The 22078-nt window shown below is 36.7% G+C and overlaps 1 protein-coding gene across 3 annotated transcripts; it reads right to left on the reverse strand.

The window, feature by feature from the left end:
• Window positions 1-7569: 7569 nt before the first annotated feature.
• LOC121306720 (TNF receptor-associated factor 1-like) lies at window positions 7570-20364 on the reverse strand. 3 transcript variants are annotated; one of them, XM_041238610.1, is made up of 11 exons: window positions 20297-20364; window positions 18743-19065; window positions 18400-18484; window positions 16556-16654; window positions 15482-15643; window positions 13046-13111; window positions 12551-12619; window positions 11853-12308; window positions 10176-10353; window positions 9777-9925; window positions 7570-8482 (listed from the first exon to the last, which is right to left on the reverse strand). In XM_041238610.1, exons 2-11 carry the CDS (start codon window positions 18949-18951, stop codon window positions 8264-8266), a joined length of 1692 nt encoding a protein of 563 aa, XP_041094544.1. In that variant the 5' UTR covers window positions 18952-19065; window positions 20297-20364; the 3' UTR covers window positions 7570-8263. The 3 variants fall into 3 exon arrangements, with proteins under 3 accessions (XP_041094544.1, XP_041094543.1, XP_041094545.1); XM_041238609.1 differs by lacking the exon at window positions 20297-20364 and adding an exon at window positions 19648-19923; XM_041238611.1 differs by lacking the exon at window positions 20297-20364 and adding an exon at window positions 19532-19591.
• Between the last annotated feature and the right edge of the window lie 1714 nt (window positions 20365-22078).

Here is a 22078-nt window from a genome sequence, read left to right on the forward strand (position 1 = left end):
CTCCACCTTCATGTTTCAGTGTCCCGACTCCTTAAATGTGCGAGCTGGTGAATCATCTGACAACCACAACCTCAAACATTGTCTAAATGCATAGTACTTTTTAAACGTTTAAGTAAACGTTGAATTACTCATACAGAAACTATGACTACTCAAAGCAAGCACTGAAATATAAATCTTAACGAGGGCCGTCCTGGGTAAATAAAAAGCGTCAATTTTGAAACATAATCCCTGATTCGACAATTCTGAATATTATCTGGCATGAAAATGTGAATGGAATAATAATTAATGATGTTGTGCATGGGATGCATCTACCGTTTTTGGATTTTTTTTTTATTTTTTATTTTTTTGGTATCTGCTCCAGTCCCCAGTCCCGTTACTGTGACTAAACTCGCCCTGCTCCTGTCAGCAAGAGCCACGCCCCCTTCTCTTCGCTCAGGAGCTTTTGAAACAGTCATTGCAAAAACAAATCACAAATTTACAGTTCTAGTCATCTTTGGTTTTATAGACAAGTTATGAAACGCATACATTTCCCCATAACCCCCCGTCCAGCAAGTGCACACTATATTAAAATACCCTCTATTTTAAGGAACTGTATGAATCGTTTTACCATTACAGTAACACAAGCACCCTATAAACGAAAATAAAAATACCGATGTTTTTTATTTATTTATTTTGGTTAATCTGTACGTTGTTAGCCATACCACTTAATGCAATAGGATCAATGCGTTGTCTTTTTTCAACTTCAGACAGAGCTTTAAAAAAAAACAAACCAATTTAAAAAAAAACTCAGTTGACAGAATATGCATCATTACCAGGAAGATCAGTAGCCTTCTTTTTAAACTAAAAATGCGCAATGTTTTTTTGTTTTTTTTTGTTTTGTTTTTTAACACGGCCAAGTTAACTTTTAAAAAAAAAAAACTACAGCTAAAATGAAAACACGTTATCCTTAAACAGCTCACCCGTTTTATTTAAAAAAAAAAAAAAAAAAAAAGGTCCATGAATCGATGTGTCATCGACAGTTTTGCAAAAAAGAACATCTACCTGAATTCAAACGTACTTGGAAGGATAGAGACAGAGATAAGTAACTTGTTTTAACACAAGCTGTTGACATTGGGCCAAGGAAAACAAGAACACTAAAAGTAGAAACATATTTTTAATGTGCATATAAAAAAAAAAAATAAAAAAAAAAAAAAAAACACAACAAAGTTAAATAGATTAAAATAAAGCTTTGCAAGGAAAGGAAATCAAGATTTTGCAATGTAACCCACCGCCCCCCTCGCAAAAACCCGAACATCACCCTTTCTTAAACTGGCTTTGCTTACCGTTTACGCTCTGTCTTGACCTCTGATGCAGAATATTTCAGACAAATCTCTTTTATATATACCCAGCTCACTCACTGTACTTGAACGCTGAGCGAAGAGTCGCCGATATATCAAAATCAGTCAGATTGTGCACGTCGCCATTTTTTTGCTTTTTCCCGCGAATCATTTACGTTGCTTATGTAATTAACACAGTCCCATCTTGTTCCAGGAAGTCAGAAACTTGTTTGAACCCTACTGTATAGTGGGAAGGAACGTCACGCAGAATTAACACGTTTGTGCAAATCTGCCAAAGATACTGAAACGAATTATTTTTCTGATTACAAAATCTGCAGTTAAGCAACCCACAAGCTATGCATAATGTTACACTATGTACTTTGTTAAAACATTCTTCTTCTTCTTCTTCTTCTTCTTCTTCTTCTTCTTCTTCTTCTTCTTCTTCTTCTTCTTCTTCTTCTTCTTATTATTTATTATTATTATTATTATTATGTGATGTGTAACTATTTTTGCTGTTGGGTCTTATTCGATAGTAGACAGATGCAAAATATAAGTAATTATCCTTGTGTTATTACTATAACAGATCTTTCTATATTTGTAAATCTGTAGTAGAAACAACTGGGAATATCTTTCTAGTTTAAATTATAAATGTATTTCTAAGGTATATTTAAGAATTTAAAGTATTCTATCGTTTCTACATTCTTTTATTTTGTAAACACAGTACATAAAAGCATTTACAAACGTAAGTATTCGGTTATAGTCTTAGAAGGGAAGGTCAGCTGTGGGCCTAGACACATGATCTTATAAGCCATTTTAAAACAAAATTGTGCTTTAAGATTATTACATAGGTTTTAATTCCTATGCAGATTTCTGAGTGTTCAACGGTTTTACAAAAAACAGTGGAGTGATAAACACTACCTCCACCATCACTTGCATTTGCTTGCAATGCATTTAAAACAAAGCTTTCAAAAACTCTGCAAAGTTAAACAGGAGGAAAGATGCTTGAAAAAATGGTAAAGTATAATGAAAAAGTATGATTTATTTGACTTTTAATTGATGCATTTTTCTCACAGCATATATTATATTATATTATGTGCTCTCAGTGTTTTCAATGCAGGTTATTATCTGATATTCGAGAAATAATTTGGTTGTTGATTGCACCAACACTATAAGGTGATTATCTTTATTAGAGAATAAGCGATTTTAAATGAAGGTGTATAAATCTAACACAATTGGCAAGCAAAGACCAGCAGTACATTCACAGCAGCTATTAACGCTAAGGGTTAGCTGCTCAAGCAATCACCATACCCAGATTCAATTCCAGTTCTGCAGTTAGCTGGGGAGTATCGACTGTTAACAGCCTGAACACAAATTTGAAAGTTTGGCCCAGGGGTTTAAAACCCAATTGCAACTCTTCCATTTCTTATGCTTGTTGTATATTAATAAAAATCAGTAAAGATTAAAGGATGCTATCCTGCAACTTGGTTCTCTAGATTGAAAATTATATTTCAGAACAATATCATTTTAATTGCAAAATGCCACAGGTGTCCCACGCGTGTTTCATGATCATATAACATGGAGCATTCCCAGTACGACCAATGGAATGGAATAAAGCTGTTTCCCAGTATCTGAGTCAGGATGAGCATTGACGCAATCCAAAACGTGAAGCAGCAATGTGTAAGAAAGAAGAAGAAAGAAGTTACTTTTGGGGGAAAAAAATCTTGCAGTTGTCAACGTAACACACTGCTTGGTGGTGTGATAGAGCGATAGAGCCTGGAAATGCCTGACTCAGTATCGGGGGGGGGGGGGGGGGGGGGGCGCTGAGCGCTGCAGGTGAAAGAAAATAACTAAATGTATCCACACCAGCCATGACCCTGAAAAACAGCTTTAAATGTCACTGAATCCAAAAATAGGTATGAAATCAAAGACGTGCATTGGGATAAAGATCAAGCAGTTACATATTAATGAACAGCAAACATTACATTATGAACCCTTCCCATTCATTTTGATATTTATAGCTCCTAACCGATGCACTTTATACACATTTTGAATGTGTGCTTTCACACATACAGACATCAATCCAATATTACAAAGGCATCATTAAATAAGAGATGCCTGGAGCCAACAGGCTCTGTAGTGTTGAAAGCACTCCAGCCCTGGACTTCTCTAATTATCTGCTTAGAATGTTTAAAAACTTCATATATATATATATATATATAGATAGATATATATTTTGATAGATAGATATAAACATTATTGCCTACAATGACTTACAGACTGTGAAAACATATATATCACAGTATCAGATTCCAATATATTATCTGTGCCTGAAAAAGCTCTTTTTTAGAATTTTCTGAATTCAAAGAAATCACATGACTACAGCCAACGAGTTCTGCAGTCAAAGGTAATACTGAGATTCTGAGACAGCAAAGTTATTCAGATGCAATATCTGAGCAACAGAACTCAGAACCACCAACAGTAATTGTAAATATCATAAAGACTTAACGGCCAAAAAAGACATTTGAAACTACAGAAGCTACAATGTAATCTTTGAGTTAATTGTTGGTAACAGTAATACACTGCATTTAAAAAAAAAAAGAACATCTCTTAAAGGGATGTGACATTTAATATTTGAGTTCTGCTTCATCACTGCACACCATCATTTAACAAATGAAATTTAAGAGTAGTTTTGCCCATCGGCTGTGTTGTTGTAATCTCATCCTCTGATCAGGGTTATCAGCATTTGTTCTACGTTTTGATTTCCTCTTGTATTGACTGAGGAGGCTGAATGATGTATTCAATTGAAAACAAATGTACAGTACATGCTGCAAAAGTTGAAACATTATAGATCAAGTTTTTGCTCCAGTTCAAGGTTTGCACATGAAAGGAAAACAAAATCTAACGGTTTACAAGTAGAAATAAACAACCCAGAAAGCCAATGCAGGAATAACTGCTAGGCGATAGGACTCATCTTTTACACCAACTTTACGTTCTCTATAATGAAACTCTTGCAATCTAGAAACATTGTTAAGGGATAATGTTGCATTGTAGTAGAATACCAGGCAATTTTCATGTCTGTGCAAAGGCTTTAGGGTGTAGTATGTATCACACGCACGAGTGCGTTGATTAATTAAAATCCACTTTTTAAAATTAGTTTTTCAATATCTGGAAATTTCCACTGTTTTTTTTTTTTTTTTTTTTTTTAAAACAGCGCATTTGCAGCAAACCAATAATTTTCTGCCAATTGAGAAGCCATGAAGGGAAATGTGCTGAGGGTGATTTGGTTAATCATGTGATGGAAATAATATTTATATAAGGCATTTTCATTTTTAAATTACATAGCTGCAGTGTTTTAATACACTTTGTGTTTTTTTTTTTCTTTTTTAAAGGGGCAGTAGCACTTTCTGCTGCTATAGTAAAACTGCCCAGGCATTATTCTGTGATAATACTGTAAGAAGGTCCTGGGTTGGCCCATCAGCATTTAGCTACACCTCCCTTTTGGAATAGTCTCAACAAGAGTATCCGGGATACGATTATGCATCAGATAAATAAACCAAATGTTTCAGCTAAACGAAGAACAATGACTAAGATCATATTTATTTTAATGAGTAGGTTCCAAGAATTAGCAAAGTGGACATGTTTGTGATCCCAGATCGAATGTATGATGTGATTGTCTTTTAGAATGATGTTTTTTTAGGGATGTGAAATTACTGCTGTCTGTTTCTGGTTATTGTGCCGGGACACTCTTGTAAAAGAGACCTCGGTCTCAATGTTTTTTTCCTGGTTAAGGAATGAATAAATAAATAAATACAAATTCTGCTGGTTTGGTGTTGAACGAGCAAGCCTCTTCATATGTCTTGTTATTTATGTGTTCCACCTTTCCCTCGTTTTTTTATGATGCTTGCACTTGTTTCTGAGTGGTTGTGGTGATCTGACACTGAGTTGTTATTATGATGCTCTATAAGTGTCTTTACCTGCTTTTAAATGCTTTGAGCAATCCTCATGCCATTCAAACCATGTGACCTTTCAACTGGCCCAGCCTACTCTACCAACACAGAATGAAACAAGAAAGTCTGTTCAACGACAAGCAGGTCTGCTATATCTAGGGTTACCATATGACTCTGGGTATACTAGGATAGTTTGGGACAGTTCAGGCTTTTCAGCTCACACCCCAATGCATTCTGGTACATGTAGTCCTGCTATGAAAAGGTACCTCAGGCAGCTAAATGTACCAGAATGCATTGCGATGCAGGTTGAAAAGTCCCAAACTGTACTGGTGTACATGGAGTCATACGGCAACCCTAGATATGAAGAAAAATGATAATGCTGTAACTCAATATTGGACCAACAGAACCCCTCAACAGAATCGCAAACTTTTTAAAGTACAATTGTACTTTAGGAGTACTCCTACCTACAATGCATACAGAATTCATGCACATAAAACGTGTATTACAGTGTAACTGTGTTAGAAAGGCCTAAATTATACTTATGAACAATTTAAGCATATCATCAAAAATATTTTAATATTAAATGTGTACACATATTTATGGATTTAATTGCGTTAGAATATATACACTGATATGAAACATATCCTTTCCAATGAAGTCCATTGTAATCTTTAAACCTTCTATATATAGGAAATGTACAGTATTCTAAATATTCTTATTGTTCAAAATCAATTACTGATCACAAACCCCCAAGCCAATGATCAGGAAGAACAACTGACCAGGAGATAATAATAAGAATAATAAATAATTAAAAAAAAAAAAAAAAAAAAAAAAACATTTCCAGGCTTTAGAACATTACTTATCATAATCAAATTTCAAAGTACAATATTGTAGAATATTAGCGCATTTCAGGTGAATTAATGTAACAATAATACAGTTTGGCAGCAGAAATCAATAAGCCACCGTGCATAATTGACCTGTGAAATAAAGGCAATGTGACTGGTATAAAAATGCTTAAATTTCAGTATATAACACATGCAAGGCCGGTCATATAATAAAAATGATAAATCTTGTCACTGGAGCGAAAAACTAATTAAAAATAATCCACTTGCTCCTGCTTGGTCATTTTTCATCTGATGGCGTATATTGACATTTAATTGTGGGTATATACATCGCCACATATCCCATTATGAACATATTTTGAAAACAGCAGTGTCTAATTATTATTTTTTTTTTTTAAAGAAATTCACATTAATGTTGCAAAATGAACATGCATGTGCTTAACTGACCTTGAATTATATTACTAACAGGTTAATTTCTCCTTTCAAAAAGGAGTCAATTAATATAAATTCAAGCCCCGGTGTTTGTTTTGCTGGCTGTGGTGTTTCGGGTGGGTACATGTTACAGAACCTTTTTGTGCAGCAGTCACTTGTGCTTAAAGTCATTTGCACATCTGTAAACACAAAAACTATTTTTTCAGTCATACAGGCAGGTAGTACAGAAGTGTGTGTGAAAGCCTTGATTTGCTATTCAAGTTCCACGTTTAGAAAAGCTTTTTGGCTGAATCAGCAGGAAAGCTAAAACGTAATCCCACGGACCAACCATTATTCGTTCAGCAAATGCAAAGAAAATGGCTTTCTAATCTGTGTTTTAGGAGCAGGAGTTCAGCTGTGACAAGCCGTAATGCTGCAGGAATGCCAGCAGTGACTGGGTATCAGATCTTACAAAATAACAGCAAACTAGGAGCGATAGTACTGGAGCTCGCAAGATTATCATAAAAAAAAAAAAAAAAACATTGACAGTATGACTGCATTGGCCCCCAGAGTGTACCCAGAAGTTAAATAAAGATTGACTGTCCCAACTTTTGAGTTGGAACAGGACCAACATGTTCAGGATCTCAGAAAACACATTGTAATAAATCGCTGGTTTCACCTAGTCTTACGCTTTCTTGGTAATTTTAGCTGGTCAAATTGTCCCTACAGCTTCAGAGCTTTTCTCTCACGAACCAACCAGCTTCATCTTCAAATGACCGACAGTCTTTGATGTCAGTGACTTGACCTAGGAACAGGAATAGTAGCAGACTATCTGAGAGTAAGGCATGCAAACGGACAGCATTTGTAAGGCATGTTATTTGGTTCACTGCTGTTAGTAAAATTAGAGACGATGCCATCCTACATCATGTACTTTGTTGCTAAAAATAAAATAAAAAAACATTTGATACAAATATTTATTCTACTTGTGTGTGTGTGTGTGTGTGTGTGTGTGTGTGTATATACACACACACACACACACACACACACACACACACACACACACACACACACACATACCTCATGGGATAGGATATTCCTTAACAAACTGTTCAGCTTTCATCTAAGTGAGACATTTGCTACACTTGTTCATTCATACACGGTACAGTAACCCTTACCATGCTAGAAATAAGGTCAGTGTTTGTTTAGCTACAGTTCACCCAAATGTACGGATATAAAAAACATATCTTGTCAGTTGTATTTATTGCAAAGTCAACACACTGTTTCAAAAGCTAATAAATATGAAATACTCATGAACAGTATGTGATTAAAAAAATAAATATGTCCATTATTGCTTTCATACACATCTACACTGCAATTTGTGTTGCTATTATTACCAGTTACCAAAGACATGTTGGTATATACAGTACATACTCTATATGTTTATATCAATTTGTTTTCAATTGAAATACGTGTTCTTCATTTGACATTAGATTCAGATGTTTTTACACAATAGTAAATGTACATACATAGCCACATTTCTCAAGTGATAACAATTATAGAGCATTTTGGATTGCAAATATAGAAGGGAGTTAATCCTTCTGGGCAGCCCTTTTCTATGTAAGCAATAACATGAGAGAAGGCAAGTGGCTGTATCCAGATAACCTCATGCCGTGGGCCTTTATATACACAACCATATTGCAAAATTACACCGGCATTTCAAAGCAAGCTACAGGTAAGCCTGAAAAGCTCACGGTGTCACATCTACAATGCACTTAACAAACAAAGTGTCGTCTTTGCAATACGCATGTTTAGGGGAGTGCAACCTGGAGAGAGGGAAGAAGAGAGGGCAGCCACTGGCCACATTCATTTCCTTCACTGGTCTCTGAAATGATGTGGAGCTAAGGTCGGGGCGAAAGGCATCGATCACATGCTCTCTGTGATTCTGGTCCATCAGGAAAAAGGTCACCTAAAGAAAAACAATACTATTATTATTATCTCTAAAAAATCTCTGTGGTTTTGTTATCCTAGTGTTATGAATACTGCAAACGCATGTTCCTTTCAAACAACGGAATCCCTACTATGTGACAAAAGTGTGTGCTGCATATGGCAGGGGGGTTATTATTTTCTGTCGAAACCCCTGTATGCTTTGCACCATGTAAATGTGCACCGCTGCGGTTCTATCCTGGTCATCCTTAATGAGGTTATGTTTCAGCTTATCCGAGGATCATCTTATTGAGTAACAGGTAAGGCACTAGAAGTAGAAAGAGCAGGATTCAGTTCCATAGAAACCTTGCATCGTTTTTATTGGAAGCATTCCATCAAAGTGCCCTCTGTAAATTCTGGCCTGACCGAGCTCTTTCAAGCTTGCATTTCTTGTTAGAAATGTCTGCATTCCACACCAACAATGCTTTCTGCACCGACATACTGTACACTGTATCCTCAGCCAAGGACAGAAAGTCAGCATGCAAGACTGCAATAGCGCCAGATTCTTTTCACGACGGTCCTTTTAAAAATACAGCCTGTTAGATTCTACATGATAACAGATGGTCTGGTTTATATTAAGTGAGACTATTAAAAAAAGAAAGCGAGTTTCAGAGACTGAACGATGCAAAGTTTATAGTCATCTGAATCCCAAAAGCTTCTAAATGACGATTTGAACAATTAAAGATACTGCTGTGTATTATATGTAACAGTGCAGTTCCCGGTACGGATAACTATTTTTGTTCAATAGCAGGCAGAAAATAGCAAGCAGCAAAGTGATACCTAGCTGCCGCGTTTTAGTGGGAGTAACATCTTGTGGGATGCCGCTGAATATACATTATGTTAATATTGTCTTAAGCAATTGTTCTTTGATACTAAAAAAGCGAATCCTTAAATACTGAAAAGGACAGAAATGTCCAACTTTTACAGAATGGAAACATCTAATGCTACGTGCATTACAGCTGGAGAGGTTCCACCAGACAGAGAAAGGAAAATTACTTTCTTAAAATGTGGGGGCCATTTTATGAATTAATTATGAAAAACAGACATGATATTACTGTCAGCTTACTACAGTGACTTTGAAAAAATGTTGTAACATTTGCTATCATACTATTTCTGTTATGTAATAATATTCATTGAAGATATGGGTATGGGTTGTGGGCTTAGATTTATAAATGTATTAATGTTAACGTTATATATTTGAGAATATGTTTGTATTATAAGATTGCATGTATGTTATACAGGGAATTTGACATTAAGGAATCAGGGGTCAGTCTTACCTTGTACTTAAAAGGCCACAAAAGAAGAGCATCATATTCGCCCCTCATAACCACAAAGAACAGGGAGATATGCGTTCCTTTGCCTCCTCCATCTCCATTCAAATATAACCTCATGCACACCTTGTAGCCATATTTGCCTGTGTAGAAAGCTGAAAAGACACATTGATACATCACATTCTAGACGTCACAAAATGAGAGTAAGTTATCATCAGAGAGAAAATGAAAGTAACAGCTAGACGTCAGTTAAAAATGCTCTGAAAAATTACAAAGACCTAATGGGTTAATATGAACTATTGTGAACCAAAAAAGAAAAAAACATTCCCCTAGGGGCCTTAATGTAATCGTTTCAGTATACTGGCACTTCTGATCGAACGGTCGATGGGAAACCAGGCGAGTTACCTGGAGAATACAAGCTGCTCCCTCTTCCAGCCGCTGCTTCCTGCATTTTTCTGCTCAGTTCGGAGATTTTCCAGATAAATGTCCCGTCAAACGTGGCCAGCTCCAGAGAAGCGATGCGCAGGTGGAGGGAATTGATGGCAATGTCCTTCAGAGCTTGCTGCCGCTGCAGCTCCATCACCTGAAAGCACAGAACTCAATCATTCCAGAGCTGGGGCGACAACGCTGTGCAGATACAGAGACGAACGCACGCTGCTCAGCTCACATCTCTGGGGTGGGGTTTGTTCTTAATACTTAGAAAGGGTACAGCAAGCAGCTTGAAATGTCACTTCATTTCCCTTCCAACTTCGCAATCACTCAGAGTGGTTCTGGGTTCTGTTGCTCCCCTGCTGAGTTCTCACTGTTTTTCTCTAAATCTGCCTTTACCTGGCTTTGAGCTGTTTTTAACTTGTCTAGGGCTGGCACTAGACAGCCTTCTTCGTTTCACTCATATCATGACAATGTTACCTTTCACCTCCGTTATACAGTGCCTTTCACAGCATCTCAAAAAAGTAAAAAAAAAAAGGCCAATAAAACAAGATTGAACAGTAAAATAAATAAATAAATCGATACACAAACACACAACATTAAAAGGATAACACACAGAAAACCGATGTGAAAAGCACAAAGTGACATTAAGAAGTTTTTGTCAAACATCCAGTTTTCCAAGAATATTGCATCTCATGGTAATATTTCCCTAAGTTGCTGCTTCTTTTCGCTGGCTGCCTGCTGGCAGAGGACAGAAACAACACTGCCAACTCCAGCCTAAACTATGCGTTTATTTTCCAGTAGTCTATGCTGCTGGCAGCAGCAGTCGTACAAGTAAAATAAATAAATAAATAAATAAATACTAAATAAAAAATAAAAAGCGCAGGAGACTAAACTGCTGACTCCAGTGCTGCACGATTAAGTTTTATCCCACCCTCTGAACTGACATTTAAGCTTGGTAGGAAGGCTAAAATAAACCTAGGAAGATTATCATTTAGGAGCATCTCTCCTTGCGGTTCTAAAACAGAACTTCAATTCCAAATACATCATAAAGCTAAGGTTAATGGCTACTAAGCTACATAGGTTTAATTGCTCTGCTTGTTCTTTGGAAAGGTCAGAGAAGCTCTAGATCAGACTACATCAAATTGGGCAGGAGTATGGTCTACATCTCCTTCATGTTTCTTTTCTCACATGCGTAGTATCCTGTTATGTGTGTTCTCAATCATTACTGTGTCAGCTTAGACCTTTATTTGCCATGCTTGCTGAGGTCTAGAAGCATATCAGTGCACAGCACAAGGCTAATACGCTCCCATCACTTCAGAAAATCAGCCTTGAGAAAAACAGATATGAAATCAATGTTTACCTGTTTTAAAAAGGTCGTAACACATGCCATGGACATGATCGTTGTAACATTTCTCCAATTAGATAGTCTCTTTGGAGAACTGCAATCAAAGATTCATAGCACGCTCACCATTTTTGACCCAAAGTAATTTCAGCCATTTTTAAACCACTTATTAACTTAAACTTTTCTATATCAATTAATGATAACCAATTTATGACCCCCGGGGCTTTGATTAGAAAGGACACAGTATTTACTAAACTGCATTGTAGAAGTTTGAATGTAAAACAGATACAGTTACAAGGATTAGTTACCTTAAGCTCCAAATCTTTAATGGATTCTTGGTCGTTTCTATTCTGACACTCAGATGCAACCAACGTCAACTGGGTTTTTTCCACCTCTCTGTTGAGGACCGTGACGATATTCTCATACACTTGGATTTTTTGCTCAAGCTCGGCAAGCTTCTTCCTGCATTCTTCCAGCTCCTGCCCTTGGTTCTGGTCTCCGTGGAAAACCGAAGGCTCTGTGTAGCTGTCCACCTCCAGGTCTTCCCCGTTCACCTCCACGGCTCCCTGGATCTGCAGGGAGTGCAGAGTGTCCTCCAGCCGTTTCATTTTAACCTGCATTGCTGAAACCTGGGCCTCCTTTACATCCTCGCTGTCAAGATCGGACAGCAAGGACGTTTTTATATTGTCAAACACCTGGAGCAGGAGCCCCATGTGAAGCACAAGCGCAGAGTGTTCGTGATCCTTGATTTTCTCTTTACTCCCCTGTAAAAGAAAATTAAAAGCAAAAACGTTACTGCAGTACTGACTGTAGTGAGCAATATGAAACGATATGTAGCATAAGGGCTGAAAGAGCTATACTTACTGCAGGCATCCAGCAAAATGACTTATTTTTAGGTGAGTGGATTAAACTACTAGTGCACGCATTTTCCCCACACTGTATTATAGGGACATCCAATGAAAAAATCAACACACACACAATGTTTTTGGAATCACTATTATATTACCTTAAATGTACAACCGACTTCAGCAAAGCGACACAGGTCCTTGTTCTTCATGTTCGTGAGCTGCCGATTCTAAAGACAACAAGCGTGGTCGTTAATGTACTTTCACAAGAAGGAACTGGAACACTTGTGTTGGTTAACCAATGTTTCAGAGCTGGATTTCAGTCAAACGGTAAAAAAAAAAAAATAATAATAATCAGGAACAATAGCGTTGATGCTATATACAGATAACTTTCATCTCAAGGAAGGTTTTTAAAGGCCAGCAACAAAATATATACATTAGGATTTAAAGTTGCTTAAAGTGGAATCATTTACTTTTTCCTTATTAAGGAAAAAACCTTTATTACTGAGACCTTCTGTTAGTTGAAATTCCACAGATGGAATATATCTATTTTGTAATTATTATTTTGTAATTATTATAGAAGGCTATCACATAATCCCTCCGCATCGCCTTCATGCCCAGATTAGCTTGAAGGCAACGCGTAATAACTTGTTTACCTTTTCTTTTGTCTCTGCTTTGGTTGGCTTTCTTTCCTTAACGGGGCTGCTCTCGCATGTGTGTTTCTGTGGATGAAAAGCGTAACTTCAGTCCCGGTACCACAGTGGCAGAGCCAAGAGTTTGTTTTAGAAGTCCATTCCTGGGCCTGTGCCAATCAAGGCTCATAGAAAGGGGAGGTTAGGTGAGCCCTAGCCCTAGTTTTTGTGGCCGTCATTTTGGATCAACTGTCAGCATGTAAATCGGCCACTTATGCACAGACTCAAAATTCAACCAAATAAATATATATATATAGCATGATCCAAAATGGTGCAAACAAACAAACAAATGTAGAACAATCAGAGTGGAATTTCCAACCTTCGCTTAGACTAGTAATTTAGTCATGTATACTGAGCACCTAAATTCTTTATGAAAAATATCAGCAAGTGTCCTAACTGAAAAGTGATAGATTGCCATGATAATACAGAACTTATTAATATTTAGATGGAATCAATAGTGGCTGTTTTTGCTTTTTTTAATATATTTAGTATGACAAAAGTTCCTTTAACATTTCTTTGAGAAAGGTGTTAAATTGTTTTCACTAAGTTAGATGTGCTAAACATGTTAATTTACCACAGCAATATTAGGTGGTAAACTCTACATGAAGCTGATTAACAGGTTAGCACTTCAAAGGTATGAGGTGTTGGAGTTGGCATTGAGCTGACATATGTAAACGACTCTAGCTCTCTAGAGAGGCTCAATTCGACAATCCACCAAGATTTTCCAAACTGAGAGATTCACTAATCATTTCCTTATCGCACAAATCTATACACGCTGGGTTAGGATTTACACTGGTATATTTTATCTGAAGATAAGCGCCACTGTATTTTCATTTGGATGCCTTATCACTTCGTCGCGGTTGATTTACGAGCAAGCCAGCTATCTATCGAATGAAATGTCTATCTGAGAACGCTCCAGGGGAACAAAAAATCAAGGCTGTGCCTCAAAATCAGAGACAGGTGACAGACAGCAACGTTACAGAGGAATAGAATGGGCGGAAATAGAATAAATGGGCAGGAATAGAATACATTTACAGTATATAAAACACAGCATTTTTATGGCATGATTGTTTTATTAAATAACTGTTGCAAAACCGTCAATAACCTGACACAGGGGTGTATGAACTGATTTCAGCATTGAGCAACCTTACAGAAAGAGAACACTGGGAAACGAATGAAGTAATCCGAGTGTGTGTGCGTGTGTGTGTATGTATATATATATATATATATATATATATATATATATATATATATATATATATATATATATATATATATATATAAGGGATGGAAATAAGACTCCTACTGCATAGCAGTTTGACCCATTCCAGGTTTTACTATGAGCTTGATTAGCCACATTGTATAGGTAACAAGCTCAGTGTGTCTTATTAAACTCCTAATAAAACCAGGAATGGATCAAACTGCTATGCAACGGGAGTCTTATTTCCATCTATATATATATATATATATATATATATATATATATATATATATATATATATATATATATATGCGTCCACATGATCTGTTTACAGGTCTGCAGTTTCGAATGGAAACAGTGGTTTACAATTTCCTAGACCTGCAAAACTTGTCAGTTGAAATGTTGTGCCAAAACGTTGTTGGTATTACTGTATTTAAAGTGTCGCTTTTAAATAAATATTCATACCCTTTTAAATGTGAAGCTATACGTTTTAAAACAAATATATTATCAACGACGTGACCACATCCACCTGCCATATTGGGATTTCCTTCCTGCCTTAAAATGGTTTTTGCCAAAATCTGAAGTCAAAACTAAAAAGTCTTATTCTGACTAAGTTTCATGTCATGAACTATTACTGGGGTCTTCCCTTTAAACACAGATGTCAGGGGAAGCAGCTAGGGACAGCCCCTTTCACTATTTCCCAAAAAGTATTTTTATCACCATAGTAAAGCACAAAGAGATGGCAAACCTACAACATAGAAAGAACTGAGCTGACTAAACTATTTATAGACATTAATGCAATAATATATATATATATATAGTAGAGGCCGGTAATCATTTTTTTCATAATGCATTTTTATCAATGGGCAACATTTCTGAGCGGCACTCGATGCTGTTCAAGACTAGTTACTTAAAGACACAGAAAATGTAATTCTGAACTGCCAGAAACTACCTAACAATTACTGTGCCTTTTCTGTCAATTCATTTGTCAAGATAGCTCAGCAGATTGTTATAGCAGCATCACATTTAAATACCAGATTTAACTTTACAAACATTGGCAAAGGTCATTAAATAACACTAGTGCGCAGTTACTACACATGGTAACAATATAGACGGAGGGTTAAATCCTTGATTTTCAAAACCGATTTCATGCAAAACAGTGCTAAAAAAAAAAAAAATACAGTACAAACCCTTCTCACCTGAAATTCTGCTTGTCTTATTTTTCGAGTGCACTTCTTGCAGACCACCATGTTGTTTGCACATCCCTTTTCAAGGTGGTTTGCCAGCTTCTTTCTAATAACCATGTGGCCACAGCCAATGTTGCACGGGATTAACTCATAATCACACTGACTTTGGTGGTCCTGGGAAATTATACATAAATAAATATATATATATATATATATATATATATATATATATATATATATATATATATATATATATATATATATATATATAAAAAAGATATTGCATACAGCTAACAGTGGATCAGCTTATTTAATGCTGCTTTATGTATGCTCCCGATTACAGAAAATCCTATTAAAACCAAAAATACAATCATTGTTATCTTTCAATTCAACAGAGAAGTTGTCTGGACAAGTAAAAGCGTAGGATTGTTATTGCCTTTGAACACTGTATGGAATTAGGATATCTTGTTTTTACTAGTAGCACTCTGACTGTGCAAGTATTACTGTTTAAATAGCGATTCTATAATAAACCTACCCTATTAGACCAAACCTACCTCTACCAAATGATGCAGTAAAATTGTAATGCTTATTTTCCAAACGGTATTTAATCTATCAGAACAGACTGAAATCAGGAATTAAAGCTTTGCAAATATTACCATAAAAACAAAGCATTTGTTTTAACTCCTAATATAGAGTACAGTACATATCTATATATACATACTACATACATACATACATACATACACAGTACTGGCACAAAGTATAGAAACAAAAATCACAGCAAGACTAGGGGTGAGGATTGTATTGCCCATCAAATCATCATATTATAATTTGTTACAAAAGCAATAAGTTAAATAAATCCATTGGTGCCTTAGGAATATGAAGTTCAGCCTGGGTAAAATGTGTCCCCATTGTTTCTCAACGGAAAATAAGAAAGAATATAATATCACAAAACTAGCAGGGGGTTGTTTGATATTCATTTCAGAAAGCAGAGGGGAAAACTTTGCAGTTGCATCAAAAACATGGCTCATTATCTTACAAACAGAACAGGAATTAGAGACACAGGCATCTGCACATGAAACGTACCTCATAATGCTTCAGTGTGTTTTTCCAGTTGCAGCCCTGATTAGCACAGTGCACCTTCAACTCGGAGATCTCTTTGTTGATCGCAGCATCACTGTAGAACTAAAGCAGAAAATTAGCTGCACTGAATATCACAGGAATCACAAAGTTTCATTAGTGTTTATAAAAATCACCTCCAAAGGTGGGGATGTTGTTTTAAGCCAGTGATTCCGCCTACCACTAATATTACAGCTAAAAAAATCTTGCCCAAAGCTATCAGTGTGTATTTTACCTATGGTTTCAGGTCACGCAGACAATATGGAAGAATAACCTGTTTTTTTTATTTTTATAATAAGGGTGTTTTCTACATCTATAAACTTGGCTTTAAGAATGACATATTGGTTTTAATAGGAAAAATACACTGTTTTCACTTGTACCAAAATCCACCACATTTTCTCTTGTAATTTCATCAATAGCAACACAAGATGGTCCATTTTGGTCCATTATCTTTAAAAATCCATGAAGGTACAGCACAGCACTATAGAGAAGCCCACTCATCCGTATTGCTACACACCCATTAAGAGTCTCCCCAACCCCAGTCCCTTTTCCAGTTTGTGGGACAGGCAAACAGATTGAACTAATTCATGCTAAATGACTAGCAACAGGATCGAACCCAGGAACTTATTTCTAAGAATTTAGTGTTACCAGTATTTAACCATACCAAAAAATTATTGATTGCGGTACATTCTGTATTTCCTAATGAAATAAAAAACACCATGAGACAGACAGACAGCCATTAACCAATGCACAAGGGGGTTTACCCAATAGGACATTCACATCAACTGCGACTAGCTTAAACAGAAAGGGGTTAACCCAGAATCTGTTACTTATACAGTAGAGAAAAAAAAAAAAAAACAACGTCCAGCAACCTACAAACAATGAACTGTTGTTTTATAATACAGGGTCTAACTTATTATCAAAGAAATCTTCCCCTGAACTGTGAGCACATCCATTATTTTGGCATAAGCATGACATACAATCTGCACGTGGCTTAATCACCCATGAGAACAGATGGCAATCCACAATGACATTTTACCAGTAGGTGCAATCAGTACCCCGTATCTTTCTGACCTTTTTCACACACATGCCTCTGTAACGCAGGTAGGAAGAACGCCAATGACCTTTTATTACCGACTGCCCACAGAAGTTTATCAATAACGATACGACAAGTGGGATCTCTCTCGCCTCCACATTACTGTGTGATAGAACGACACAGTGGTACAGTTTGGATAAACAAACTTCAGTCATCATTGACAGCCGATTGAATGAATGACCCAACCGAGGTTAAACCCTAGAGAGGAATCCACACTTAACTACCTTTTTTTTAAAAAAAAGGGCATTATAACATGTAAAGACCAAAGCACTTGTCGCAAAACAGCTAGAACTAAAGGACAGACTGAGTGTAAGAAATAAGAACCTCTCTCCCTTGTATCCTGAACTGCCAGTCATTCAGTCCAGAGCCCCTAACAAACAGAGGCTGACAATTGTGTGGTAAAGCGTCAGATTATTTGCTGGCTGTGTGATGTGACCTCATTTCTACATGTCACCTGCATTGGACTCAAAGCTAGTGAATTAGCCTGCTGCTTCACCTAGCTCTCTCATGACTGCTTTTCTATTATAGTGCTGATAACAGGTGATACAGTATCCCCCCCCCATGCACAAGCATTAAATGCGGATACTTTCAATTGCCAGTATTGGGATTCTGCTTGACATTTTCAGCACTGCTTGGCTTTACTCAGCACAGCTACTGTATATAAGTGTACAACATAAGTACCGCACATATCAAACACGGAATACACCGGACCTACGTGCTCTGATGTCAAAATGCTCTCTTCGCTGACCGTGCTGGGGTCATCTTCTTTACATTTCTTACAGACTGGATTCTTGTTATTTCTAAGAAAAAAACAAACAAACAAGAACGTAACCAGTAACATGCTGTCCAAGGTACTGCTGAGCAGAAGACATGACCAGTTTTAAAAGCACCTATATATGAGTGTAACAATAAGGATATTTTTTGTTTAATTTTACTCTCTCTCTCTCTCTCTCTCTCTCTTGCTCGCTCTCTAGAGAGAGAGAGAGAGAGAGAGAGGGAAAGACTTTATTTGAGTTTATGTATAGACAAGAATAAATCAGATTAAAAGGTGTACTCACCGCATGAGCCAGTTAAGGCAAGCCAGGCAGTACCGATGGCCACATAGCGTCTGGTGCGCTTTATTCAAGACATTATTGCAGCTGCTGCACAGGTATTTCAACTGCGGCACGTCGTCGCAAATATTCTGTGGAAAACCGGATGGGTACTCGTTTTCATCGGGAGCAGATGACAGCCCGTTGAACAAGCTACCTGTGGATTCTTCTGCCATTTCAGGGAGAGTTACACTAAATGAAATCGACCTGCATATAAAGGTGAGTGAGTCTGGCTGTCGCTTTGAAACGATGGCTCTCCACTCTGATATCTTCCCAACCAAACCAGGTTTCTGCAAAGAGTACAAAAGACATCTGCAGTTAGCACATTTGCAGCCTGACACATTTCCTCACAATGAATAATAAATCTTCTGCCTACTCATGAAATACAAACCAAAAACTCATAAGTATGTTCTGTTCAAATGGCATCACTGTATTTCACATTCATTACACACTGCTTGTACAATCTCTGAAAAGTACCATTGGCATTTCCCTTCAATAACATAATATATATATATATATATATATATATATATATATATATATATATATATATATATATATATATATATATGCCGGGGGCACGGCCCCTGGTATTGACTAAAACAGAAACTAATTACCGGTACACTAATATATAAAAGTAATTACACCAATAATAAAATATTTTAAAACACACAGGCCTACATAACTAGTTACATATTAAACATATGGTAATTCACTAATTAAAGTATATATAATTAAGGTGATATAACACAGTACCTTCCTCTTAGTAAAAAAAAAAATATATTCTTTAGTAAAACGTGCTCTGTCGAGTGCGGCTATAAATAATACACCCTGTGAATTAAATGTCAAAAATCTACGTCATTTTAACTTACACTGTCGTCACCTGGTTTTACAAGAAAACGGTGCTGTGGTATTTTTTCTTCTTTGAATCTATAGTAGTACAGCTACACAGTGTTTCTGAAGTTTTTTGGTAATTTCCTGCATTTTTGGTAACCCCCCTCCCCTAGAATTGTTGACATCTCACTTCCAACGCCAAGCATGTGTTAGCGTTAACTGTCTTACAGCAAGTCTATAATAAAATAACTCAATACAGTGTCAGTATTAAGTACTGCTTGTCTGTTGTCAAACTGAGTAATCTTCCCTTGATTTAGTGTATGTAACATTGTGTGCTGCTAAGTCTGCCGTGTTGAAAAGGCTAAGCAACACGTAAACGTTTATTTACTTACAAAAGGGTACAGCAAGAATGCATTGATAATAATACACCGTATGTTTATATATACACGCTTAATGTGTTACATACTTCATGAGAATACAGTACTGTAATAATTCATAGTACAGACAGTAATCACCAGTATCGCTAGTACCAGGCCTCCTACTGTAATAAAAACACACATTTAAAAATCATGTATCAATTACTGTCGAGATGCAGACAGGCGAGCGCGTTCGTAAAGGATTTAGTGTTTAAACCCTGCAATTATAAACCCGTAGACAGTTATTATTACAAAGGGGTTTTCATCTTACTTTTCCGCTGCATGTTTTGCACCATTAGAGGCGTAAGCGGAAGCTTGGAAGTCCCCTTTGCGAACTTCCAGAATGAGGTCAATTTTTCTTTTTTTTTTTTTTTTAACATTCTAGCTAACCCCGCCCACTTCCCCGAGAAGTTGGCAATGACGAGTGTTCTTTCATTATGGCAGGATATCAGAAACTGTAAAAGAAACTCAATTGGGCTCTGCATTGCCATACTGATGCTACGGGATTATGTGTATAGTGTATAATGGGCATGTTTTCGTGTACAGAGCTCAATGTATTTACGTGCAGTGTAATTGTGGCATGTTTCTAAACTATGGTGAGAAACGCCACACATACATTGTATTTCCCCATCTGCTGGGACCAAAACAATAGCTGTTTATTTCATAGTTCCCGGGAAAGTTTTTTAAAAAAATTACTGTGAAACACAAATATCAATTTTCAAGATAAAAGCGGACACAGCGTTGGTGTGTATTCGTGGAGGATCTTGAATGCTCAAAGCGCTGTCAAGCACCAGCACGTTATAGGGTTTTTGCACCCCTTGTTAACAGTTTCTCAGGCAAACATTGTTTTCCTCGTAGCAGCCAGATAACAGCACGTTCTGCACAGCTGCATTCCGAGTCATCGCTTTGCACTTATAACAAATCACATTTGCCAGAGAGGTACAGGCAGGCAAAGGCAGGACCTAAACATTGCCAAGCAAGCATTGTAAGAACTGGGCAAAAGTACTGACAGCAATTCCAAGCCCTAGTGTCAGTTGATTTTGCACGCAGGCTTTAGCACCATCCGGTAAAGGCAGTGCTGGAGCATCACACAACACAAGAGATTCAAACTTAGTTTTTTTTTCACTTACAAGGCTGGTATTTCAGCCAGTTTTGTACATTATTGGCGTCTAAACAACCCTTCAGACTTAGCTGGTTAAAAAAAAGCAAAAAAAAAAAAAGCTAATTTGTCTGTTTTGTCTTTTTAAGTTTATATATATATTTTTAAACGATTTTCTAGCACTTAGCCTTCTAAAGGATACTGAAAATCCCAATGCACAATTTACAGGGAAGAATCGCCTCCTATGATTAATGTAAACATTAACCTTTTAAAACACCACACTGCTAGCAACAGCACACAAGATACTACAGTGAACATTTCATATAATAATAATAATAATAATAATAATAATAATAATAATAATAATAATAATAATAATACCTACGTTCTGCTTACCTTGGTTATTTGTCTTTGGAATAACTCTGCTACGTCTAACAGATTGGAATATAGTAACAGTGGAGCAGCAGCACTCTGCTGTAAAATACTTACTACGCGAGTCGAATCTTCTGCAGCTTTTGAGTGGGTATTAGTGCACAGATAAAACATGTGTTCAAGGATTCACCGACTGAAGTTTCTAAGAACTTCTATAAATGCTCCCGTAAGTATTACTGCTGATTACGAATTATGCAGAGATCAGGGAAAATTACAACAGTCACATCTGATTTAGTAAGTGATAACTTCACAGATAAATGAACGAAAGAAATGTGAGTAATAAAGATACAGCATGTTGAAGGGTGGTTTTTGTTCTTTACTGTGAAAGACAGTACTCCAGGGTAACTCCCTTTTTATTTTCCCCAGGACAAAGTTGGCACTGATTAAAACTAACAAGATATACATTTAGGAGAAGGGAAAAACTTGAATTTTCCAACATTTGATAATCTTAATTTTGAGCTTGTCAAGGTACAGTATAAGACTTCTTAATCTTTGTGAAGATTGAAAGACTGGTGCATAATT

This window comes from Polyodon spathula, chromosome 49, assembly GCF_017654505.1.
Source record: "Polyodon spathula isolate WHYD16114869_AA chromosome 49, ASM1765450v1, whole genome shotgun sequence".
NCBI lineage: Eukaryota > Metazoa > Chordata > Actinopteri > Acipenseriformes > Polyodontidae > Polyodon > Polyodon spathula.

Coding starts and splice junctions, on each gene's coding strand:
- LOC121306720 (XM_041238610.1), bottom strand. CDS start 18,951: ATGGCAGAAGAATCCACAGGTAGCTTGTTCAACGGGCTGTCATCTGCT. Junction 13,112..15,481: donor TAAGACAAGCAGAATTTCAG/GTGAGAAGGGTT, acceptor TTTCATCCACAG/AAACACACATGCGAGAGCAG. Junction 8,483..9,776: donor TGTGGCCTTTTAAGTACAAG/GTAAGACTGACC, acceptor GTTTTTCTTTAG/GTGACCTTTTTCCTGATGGA.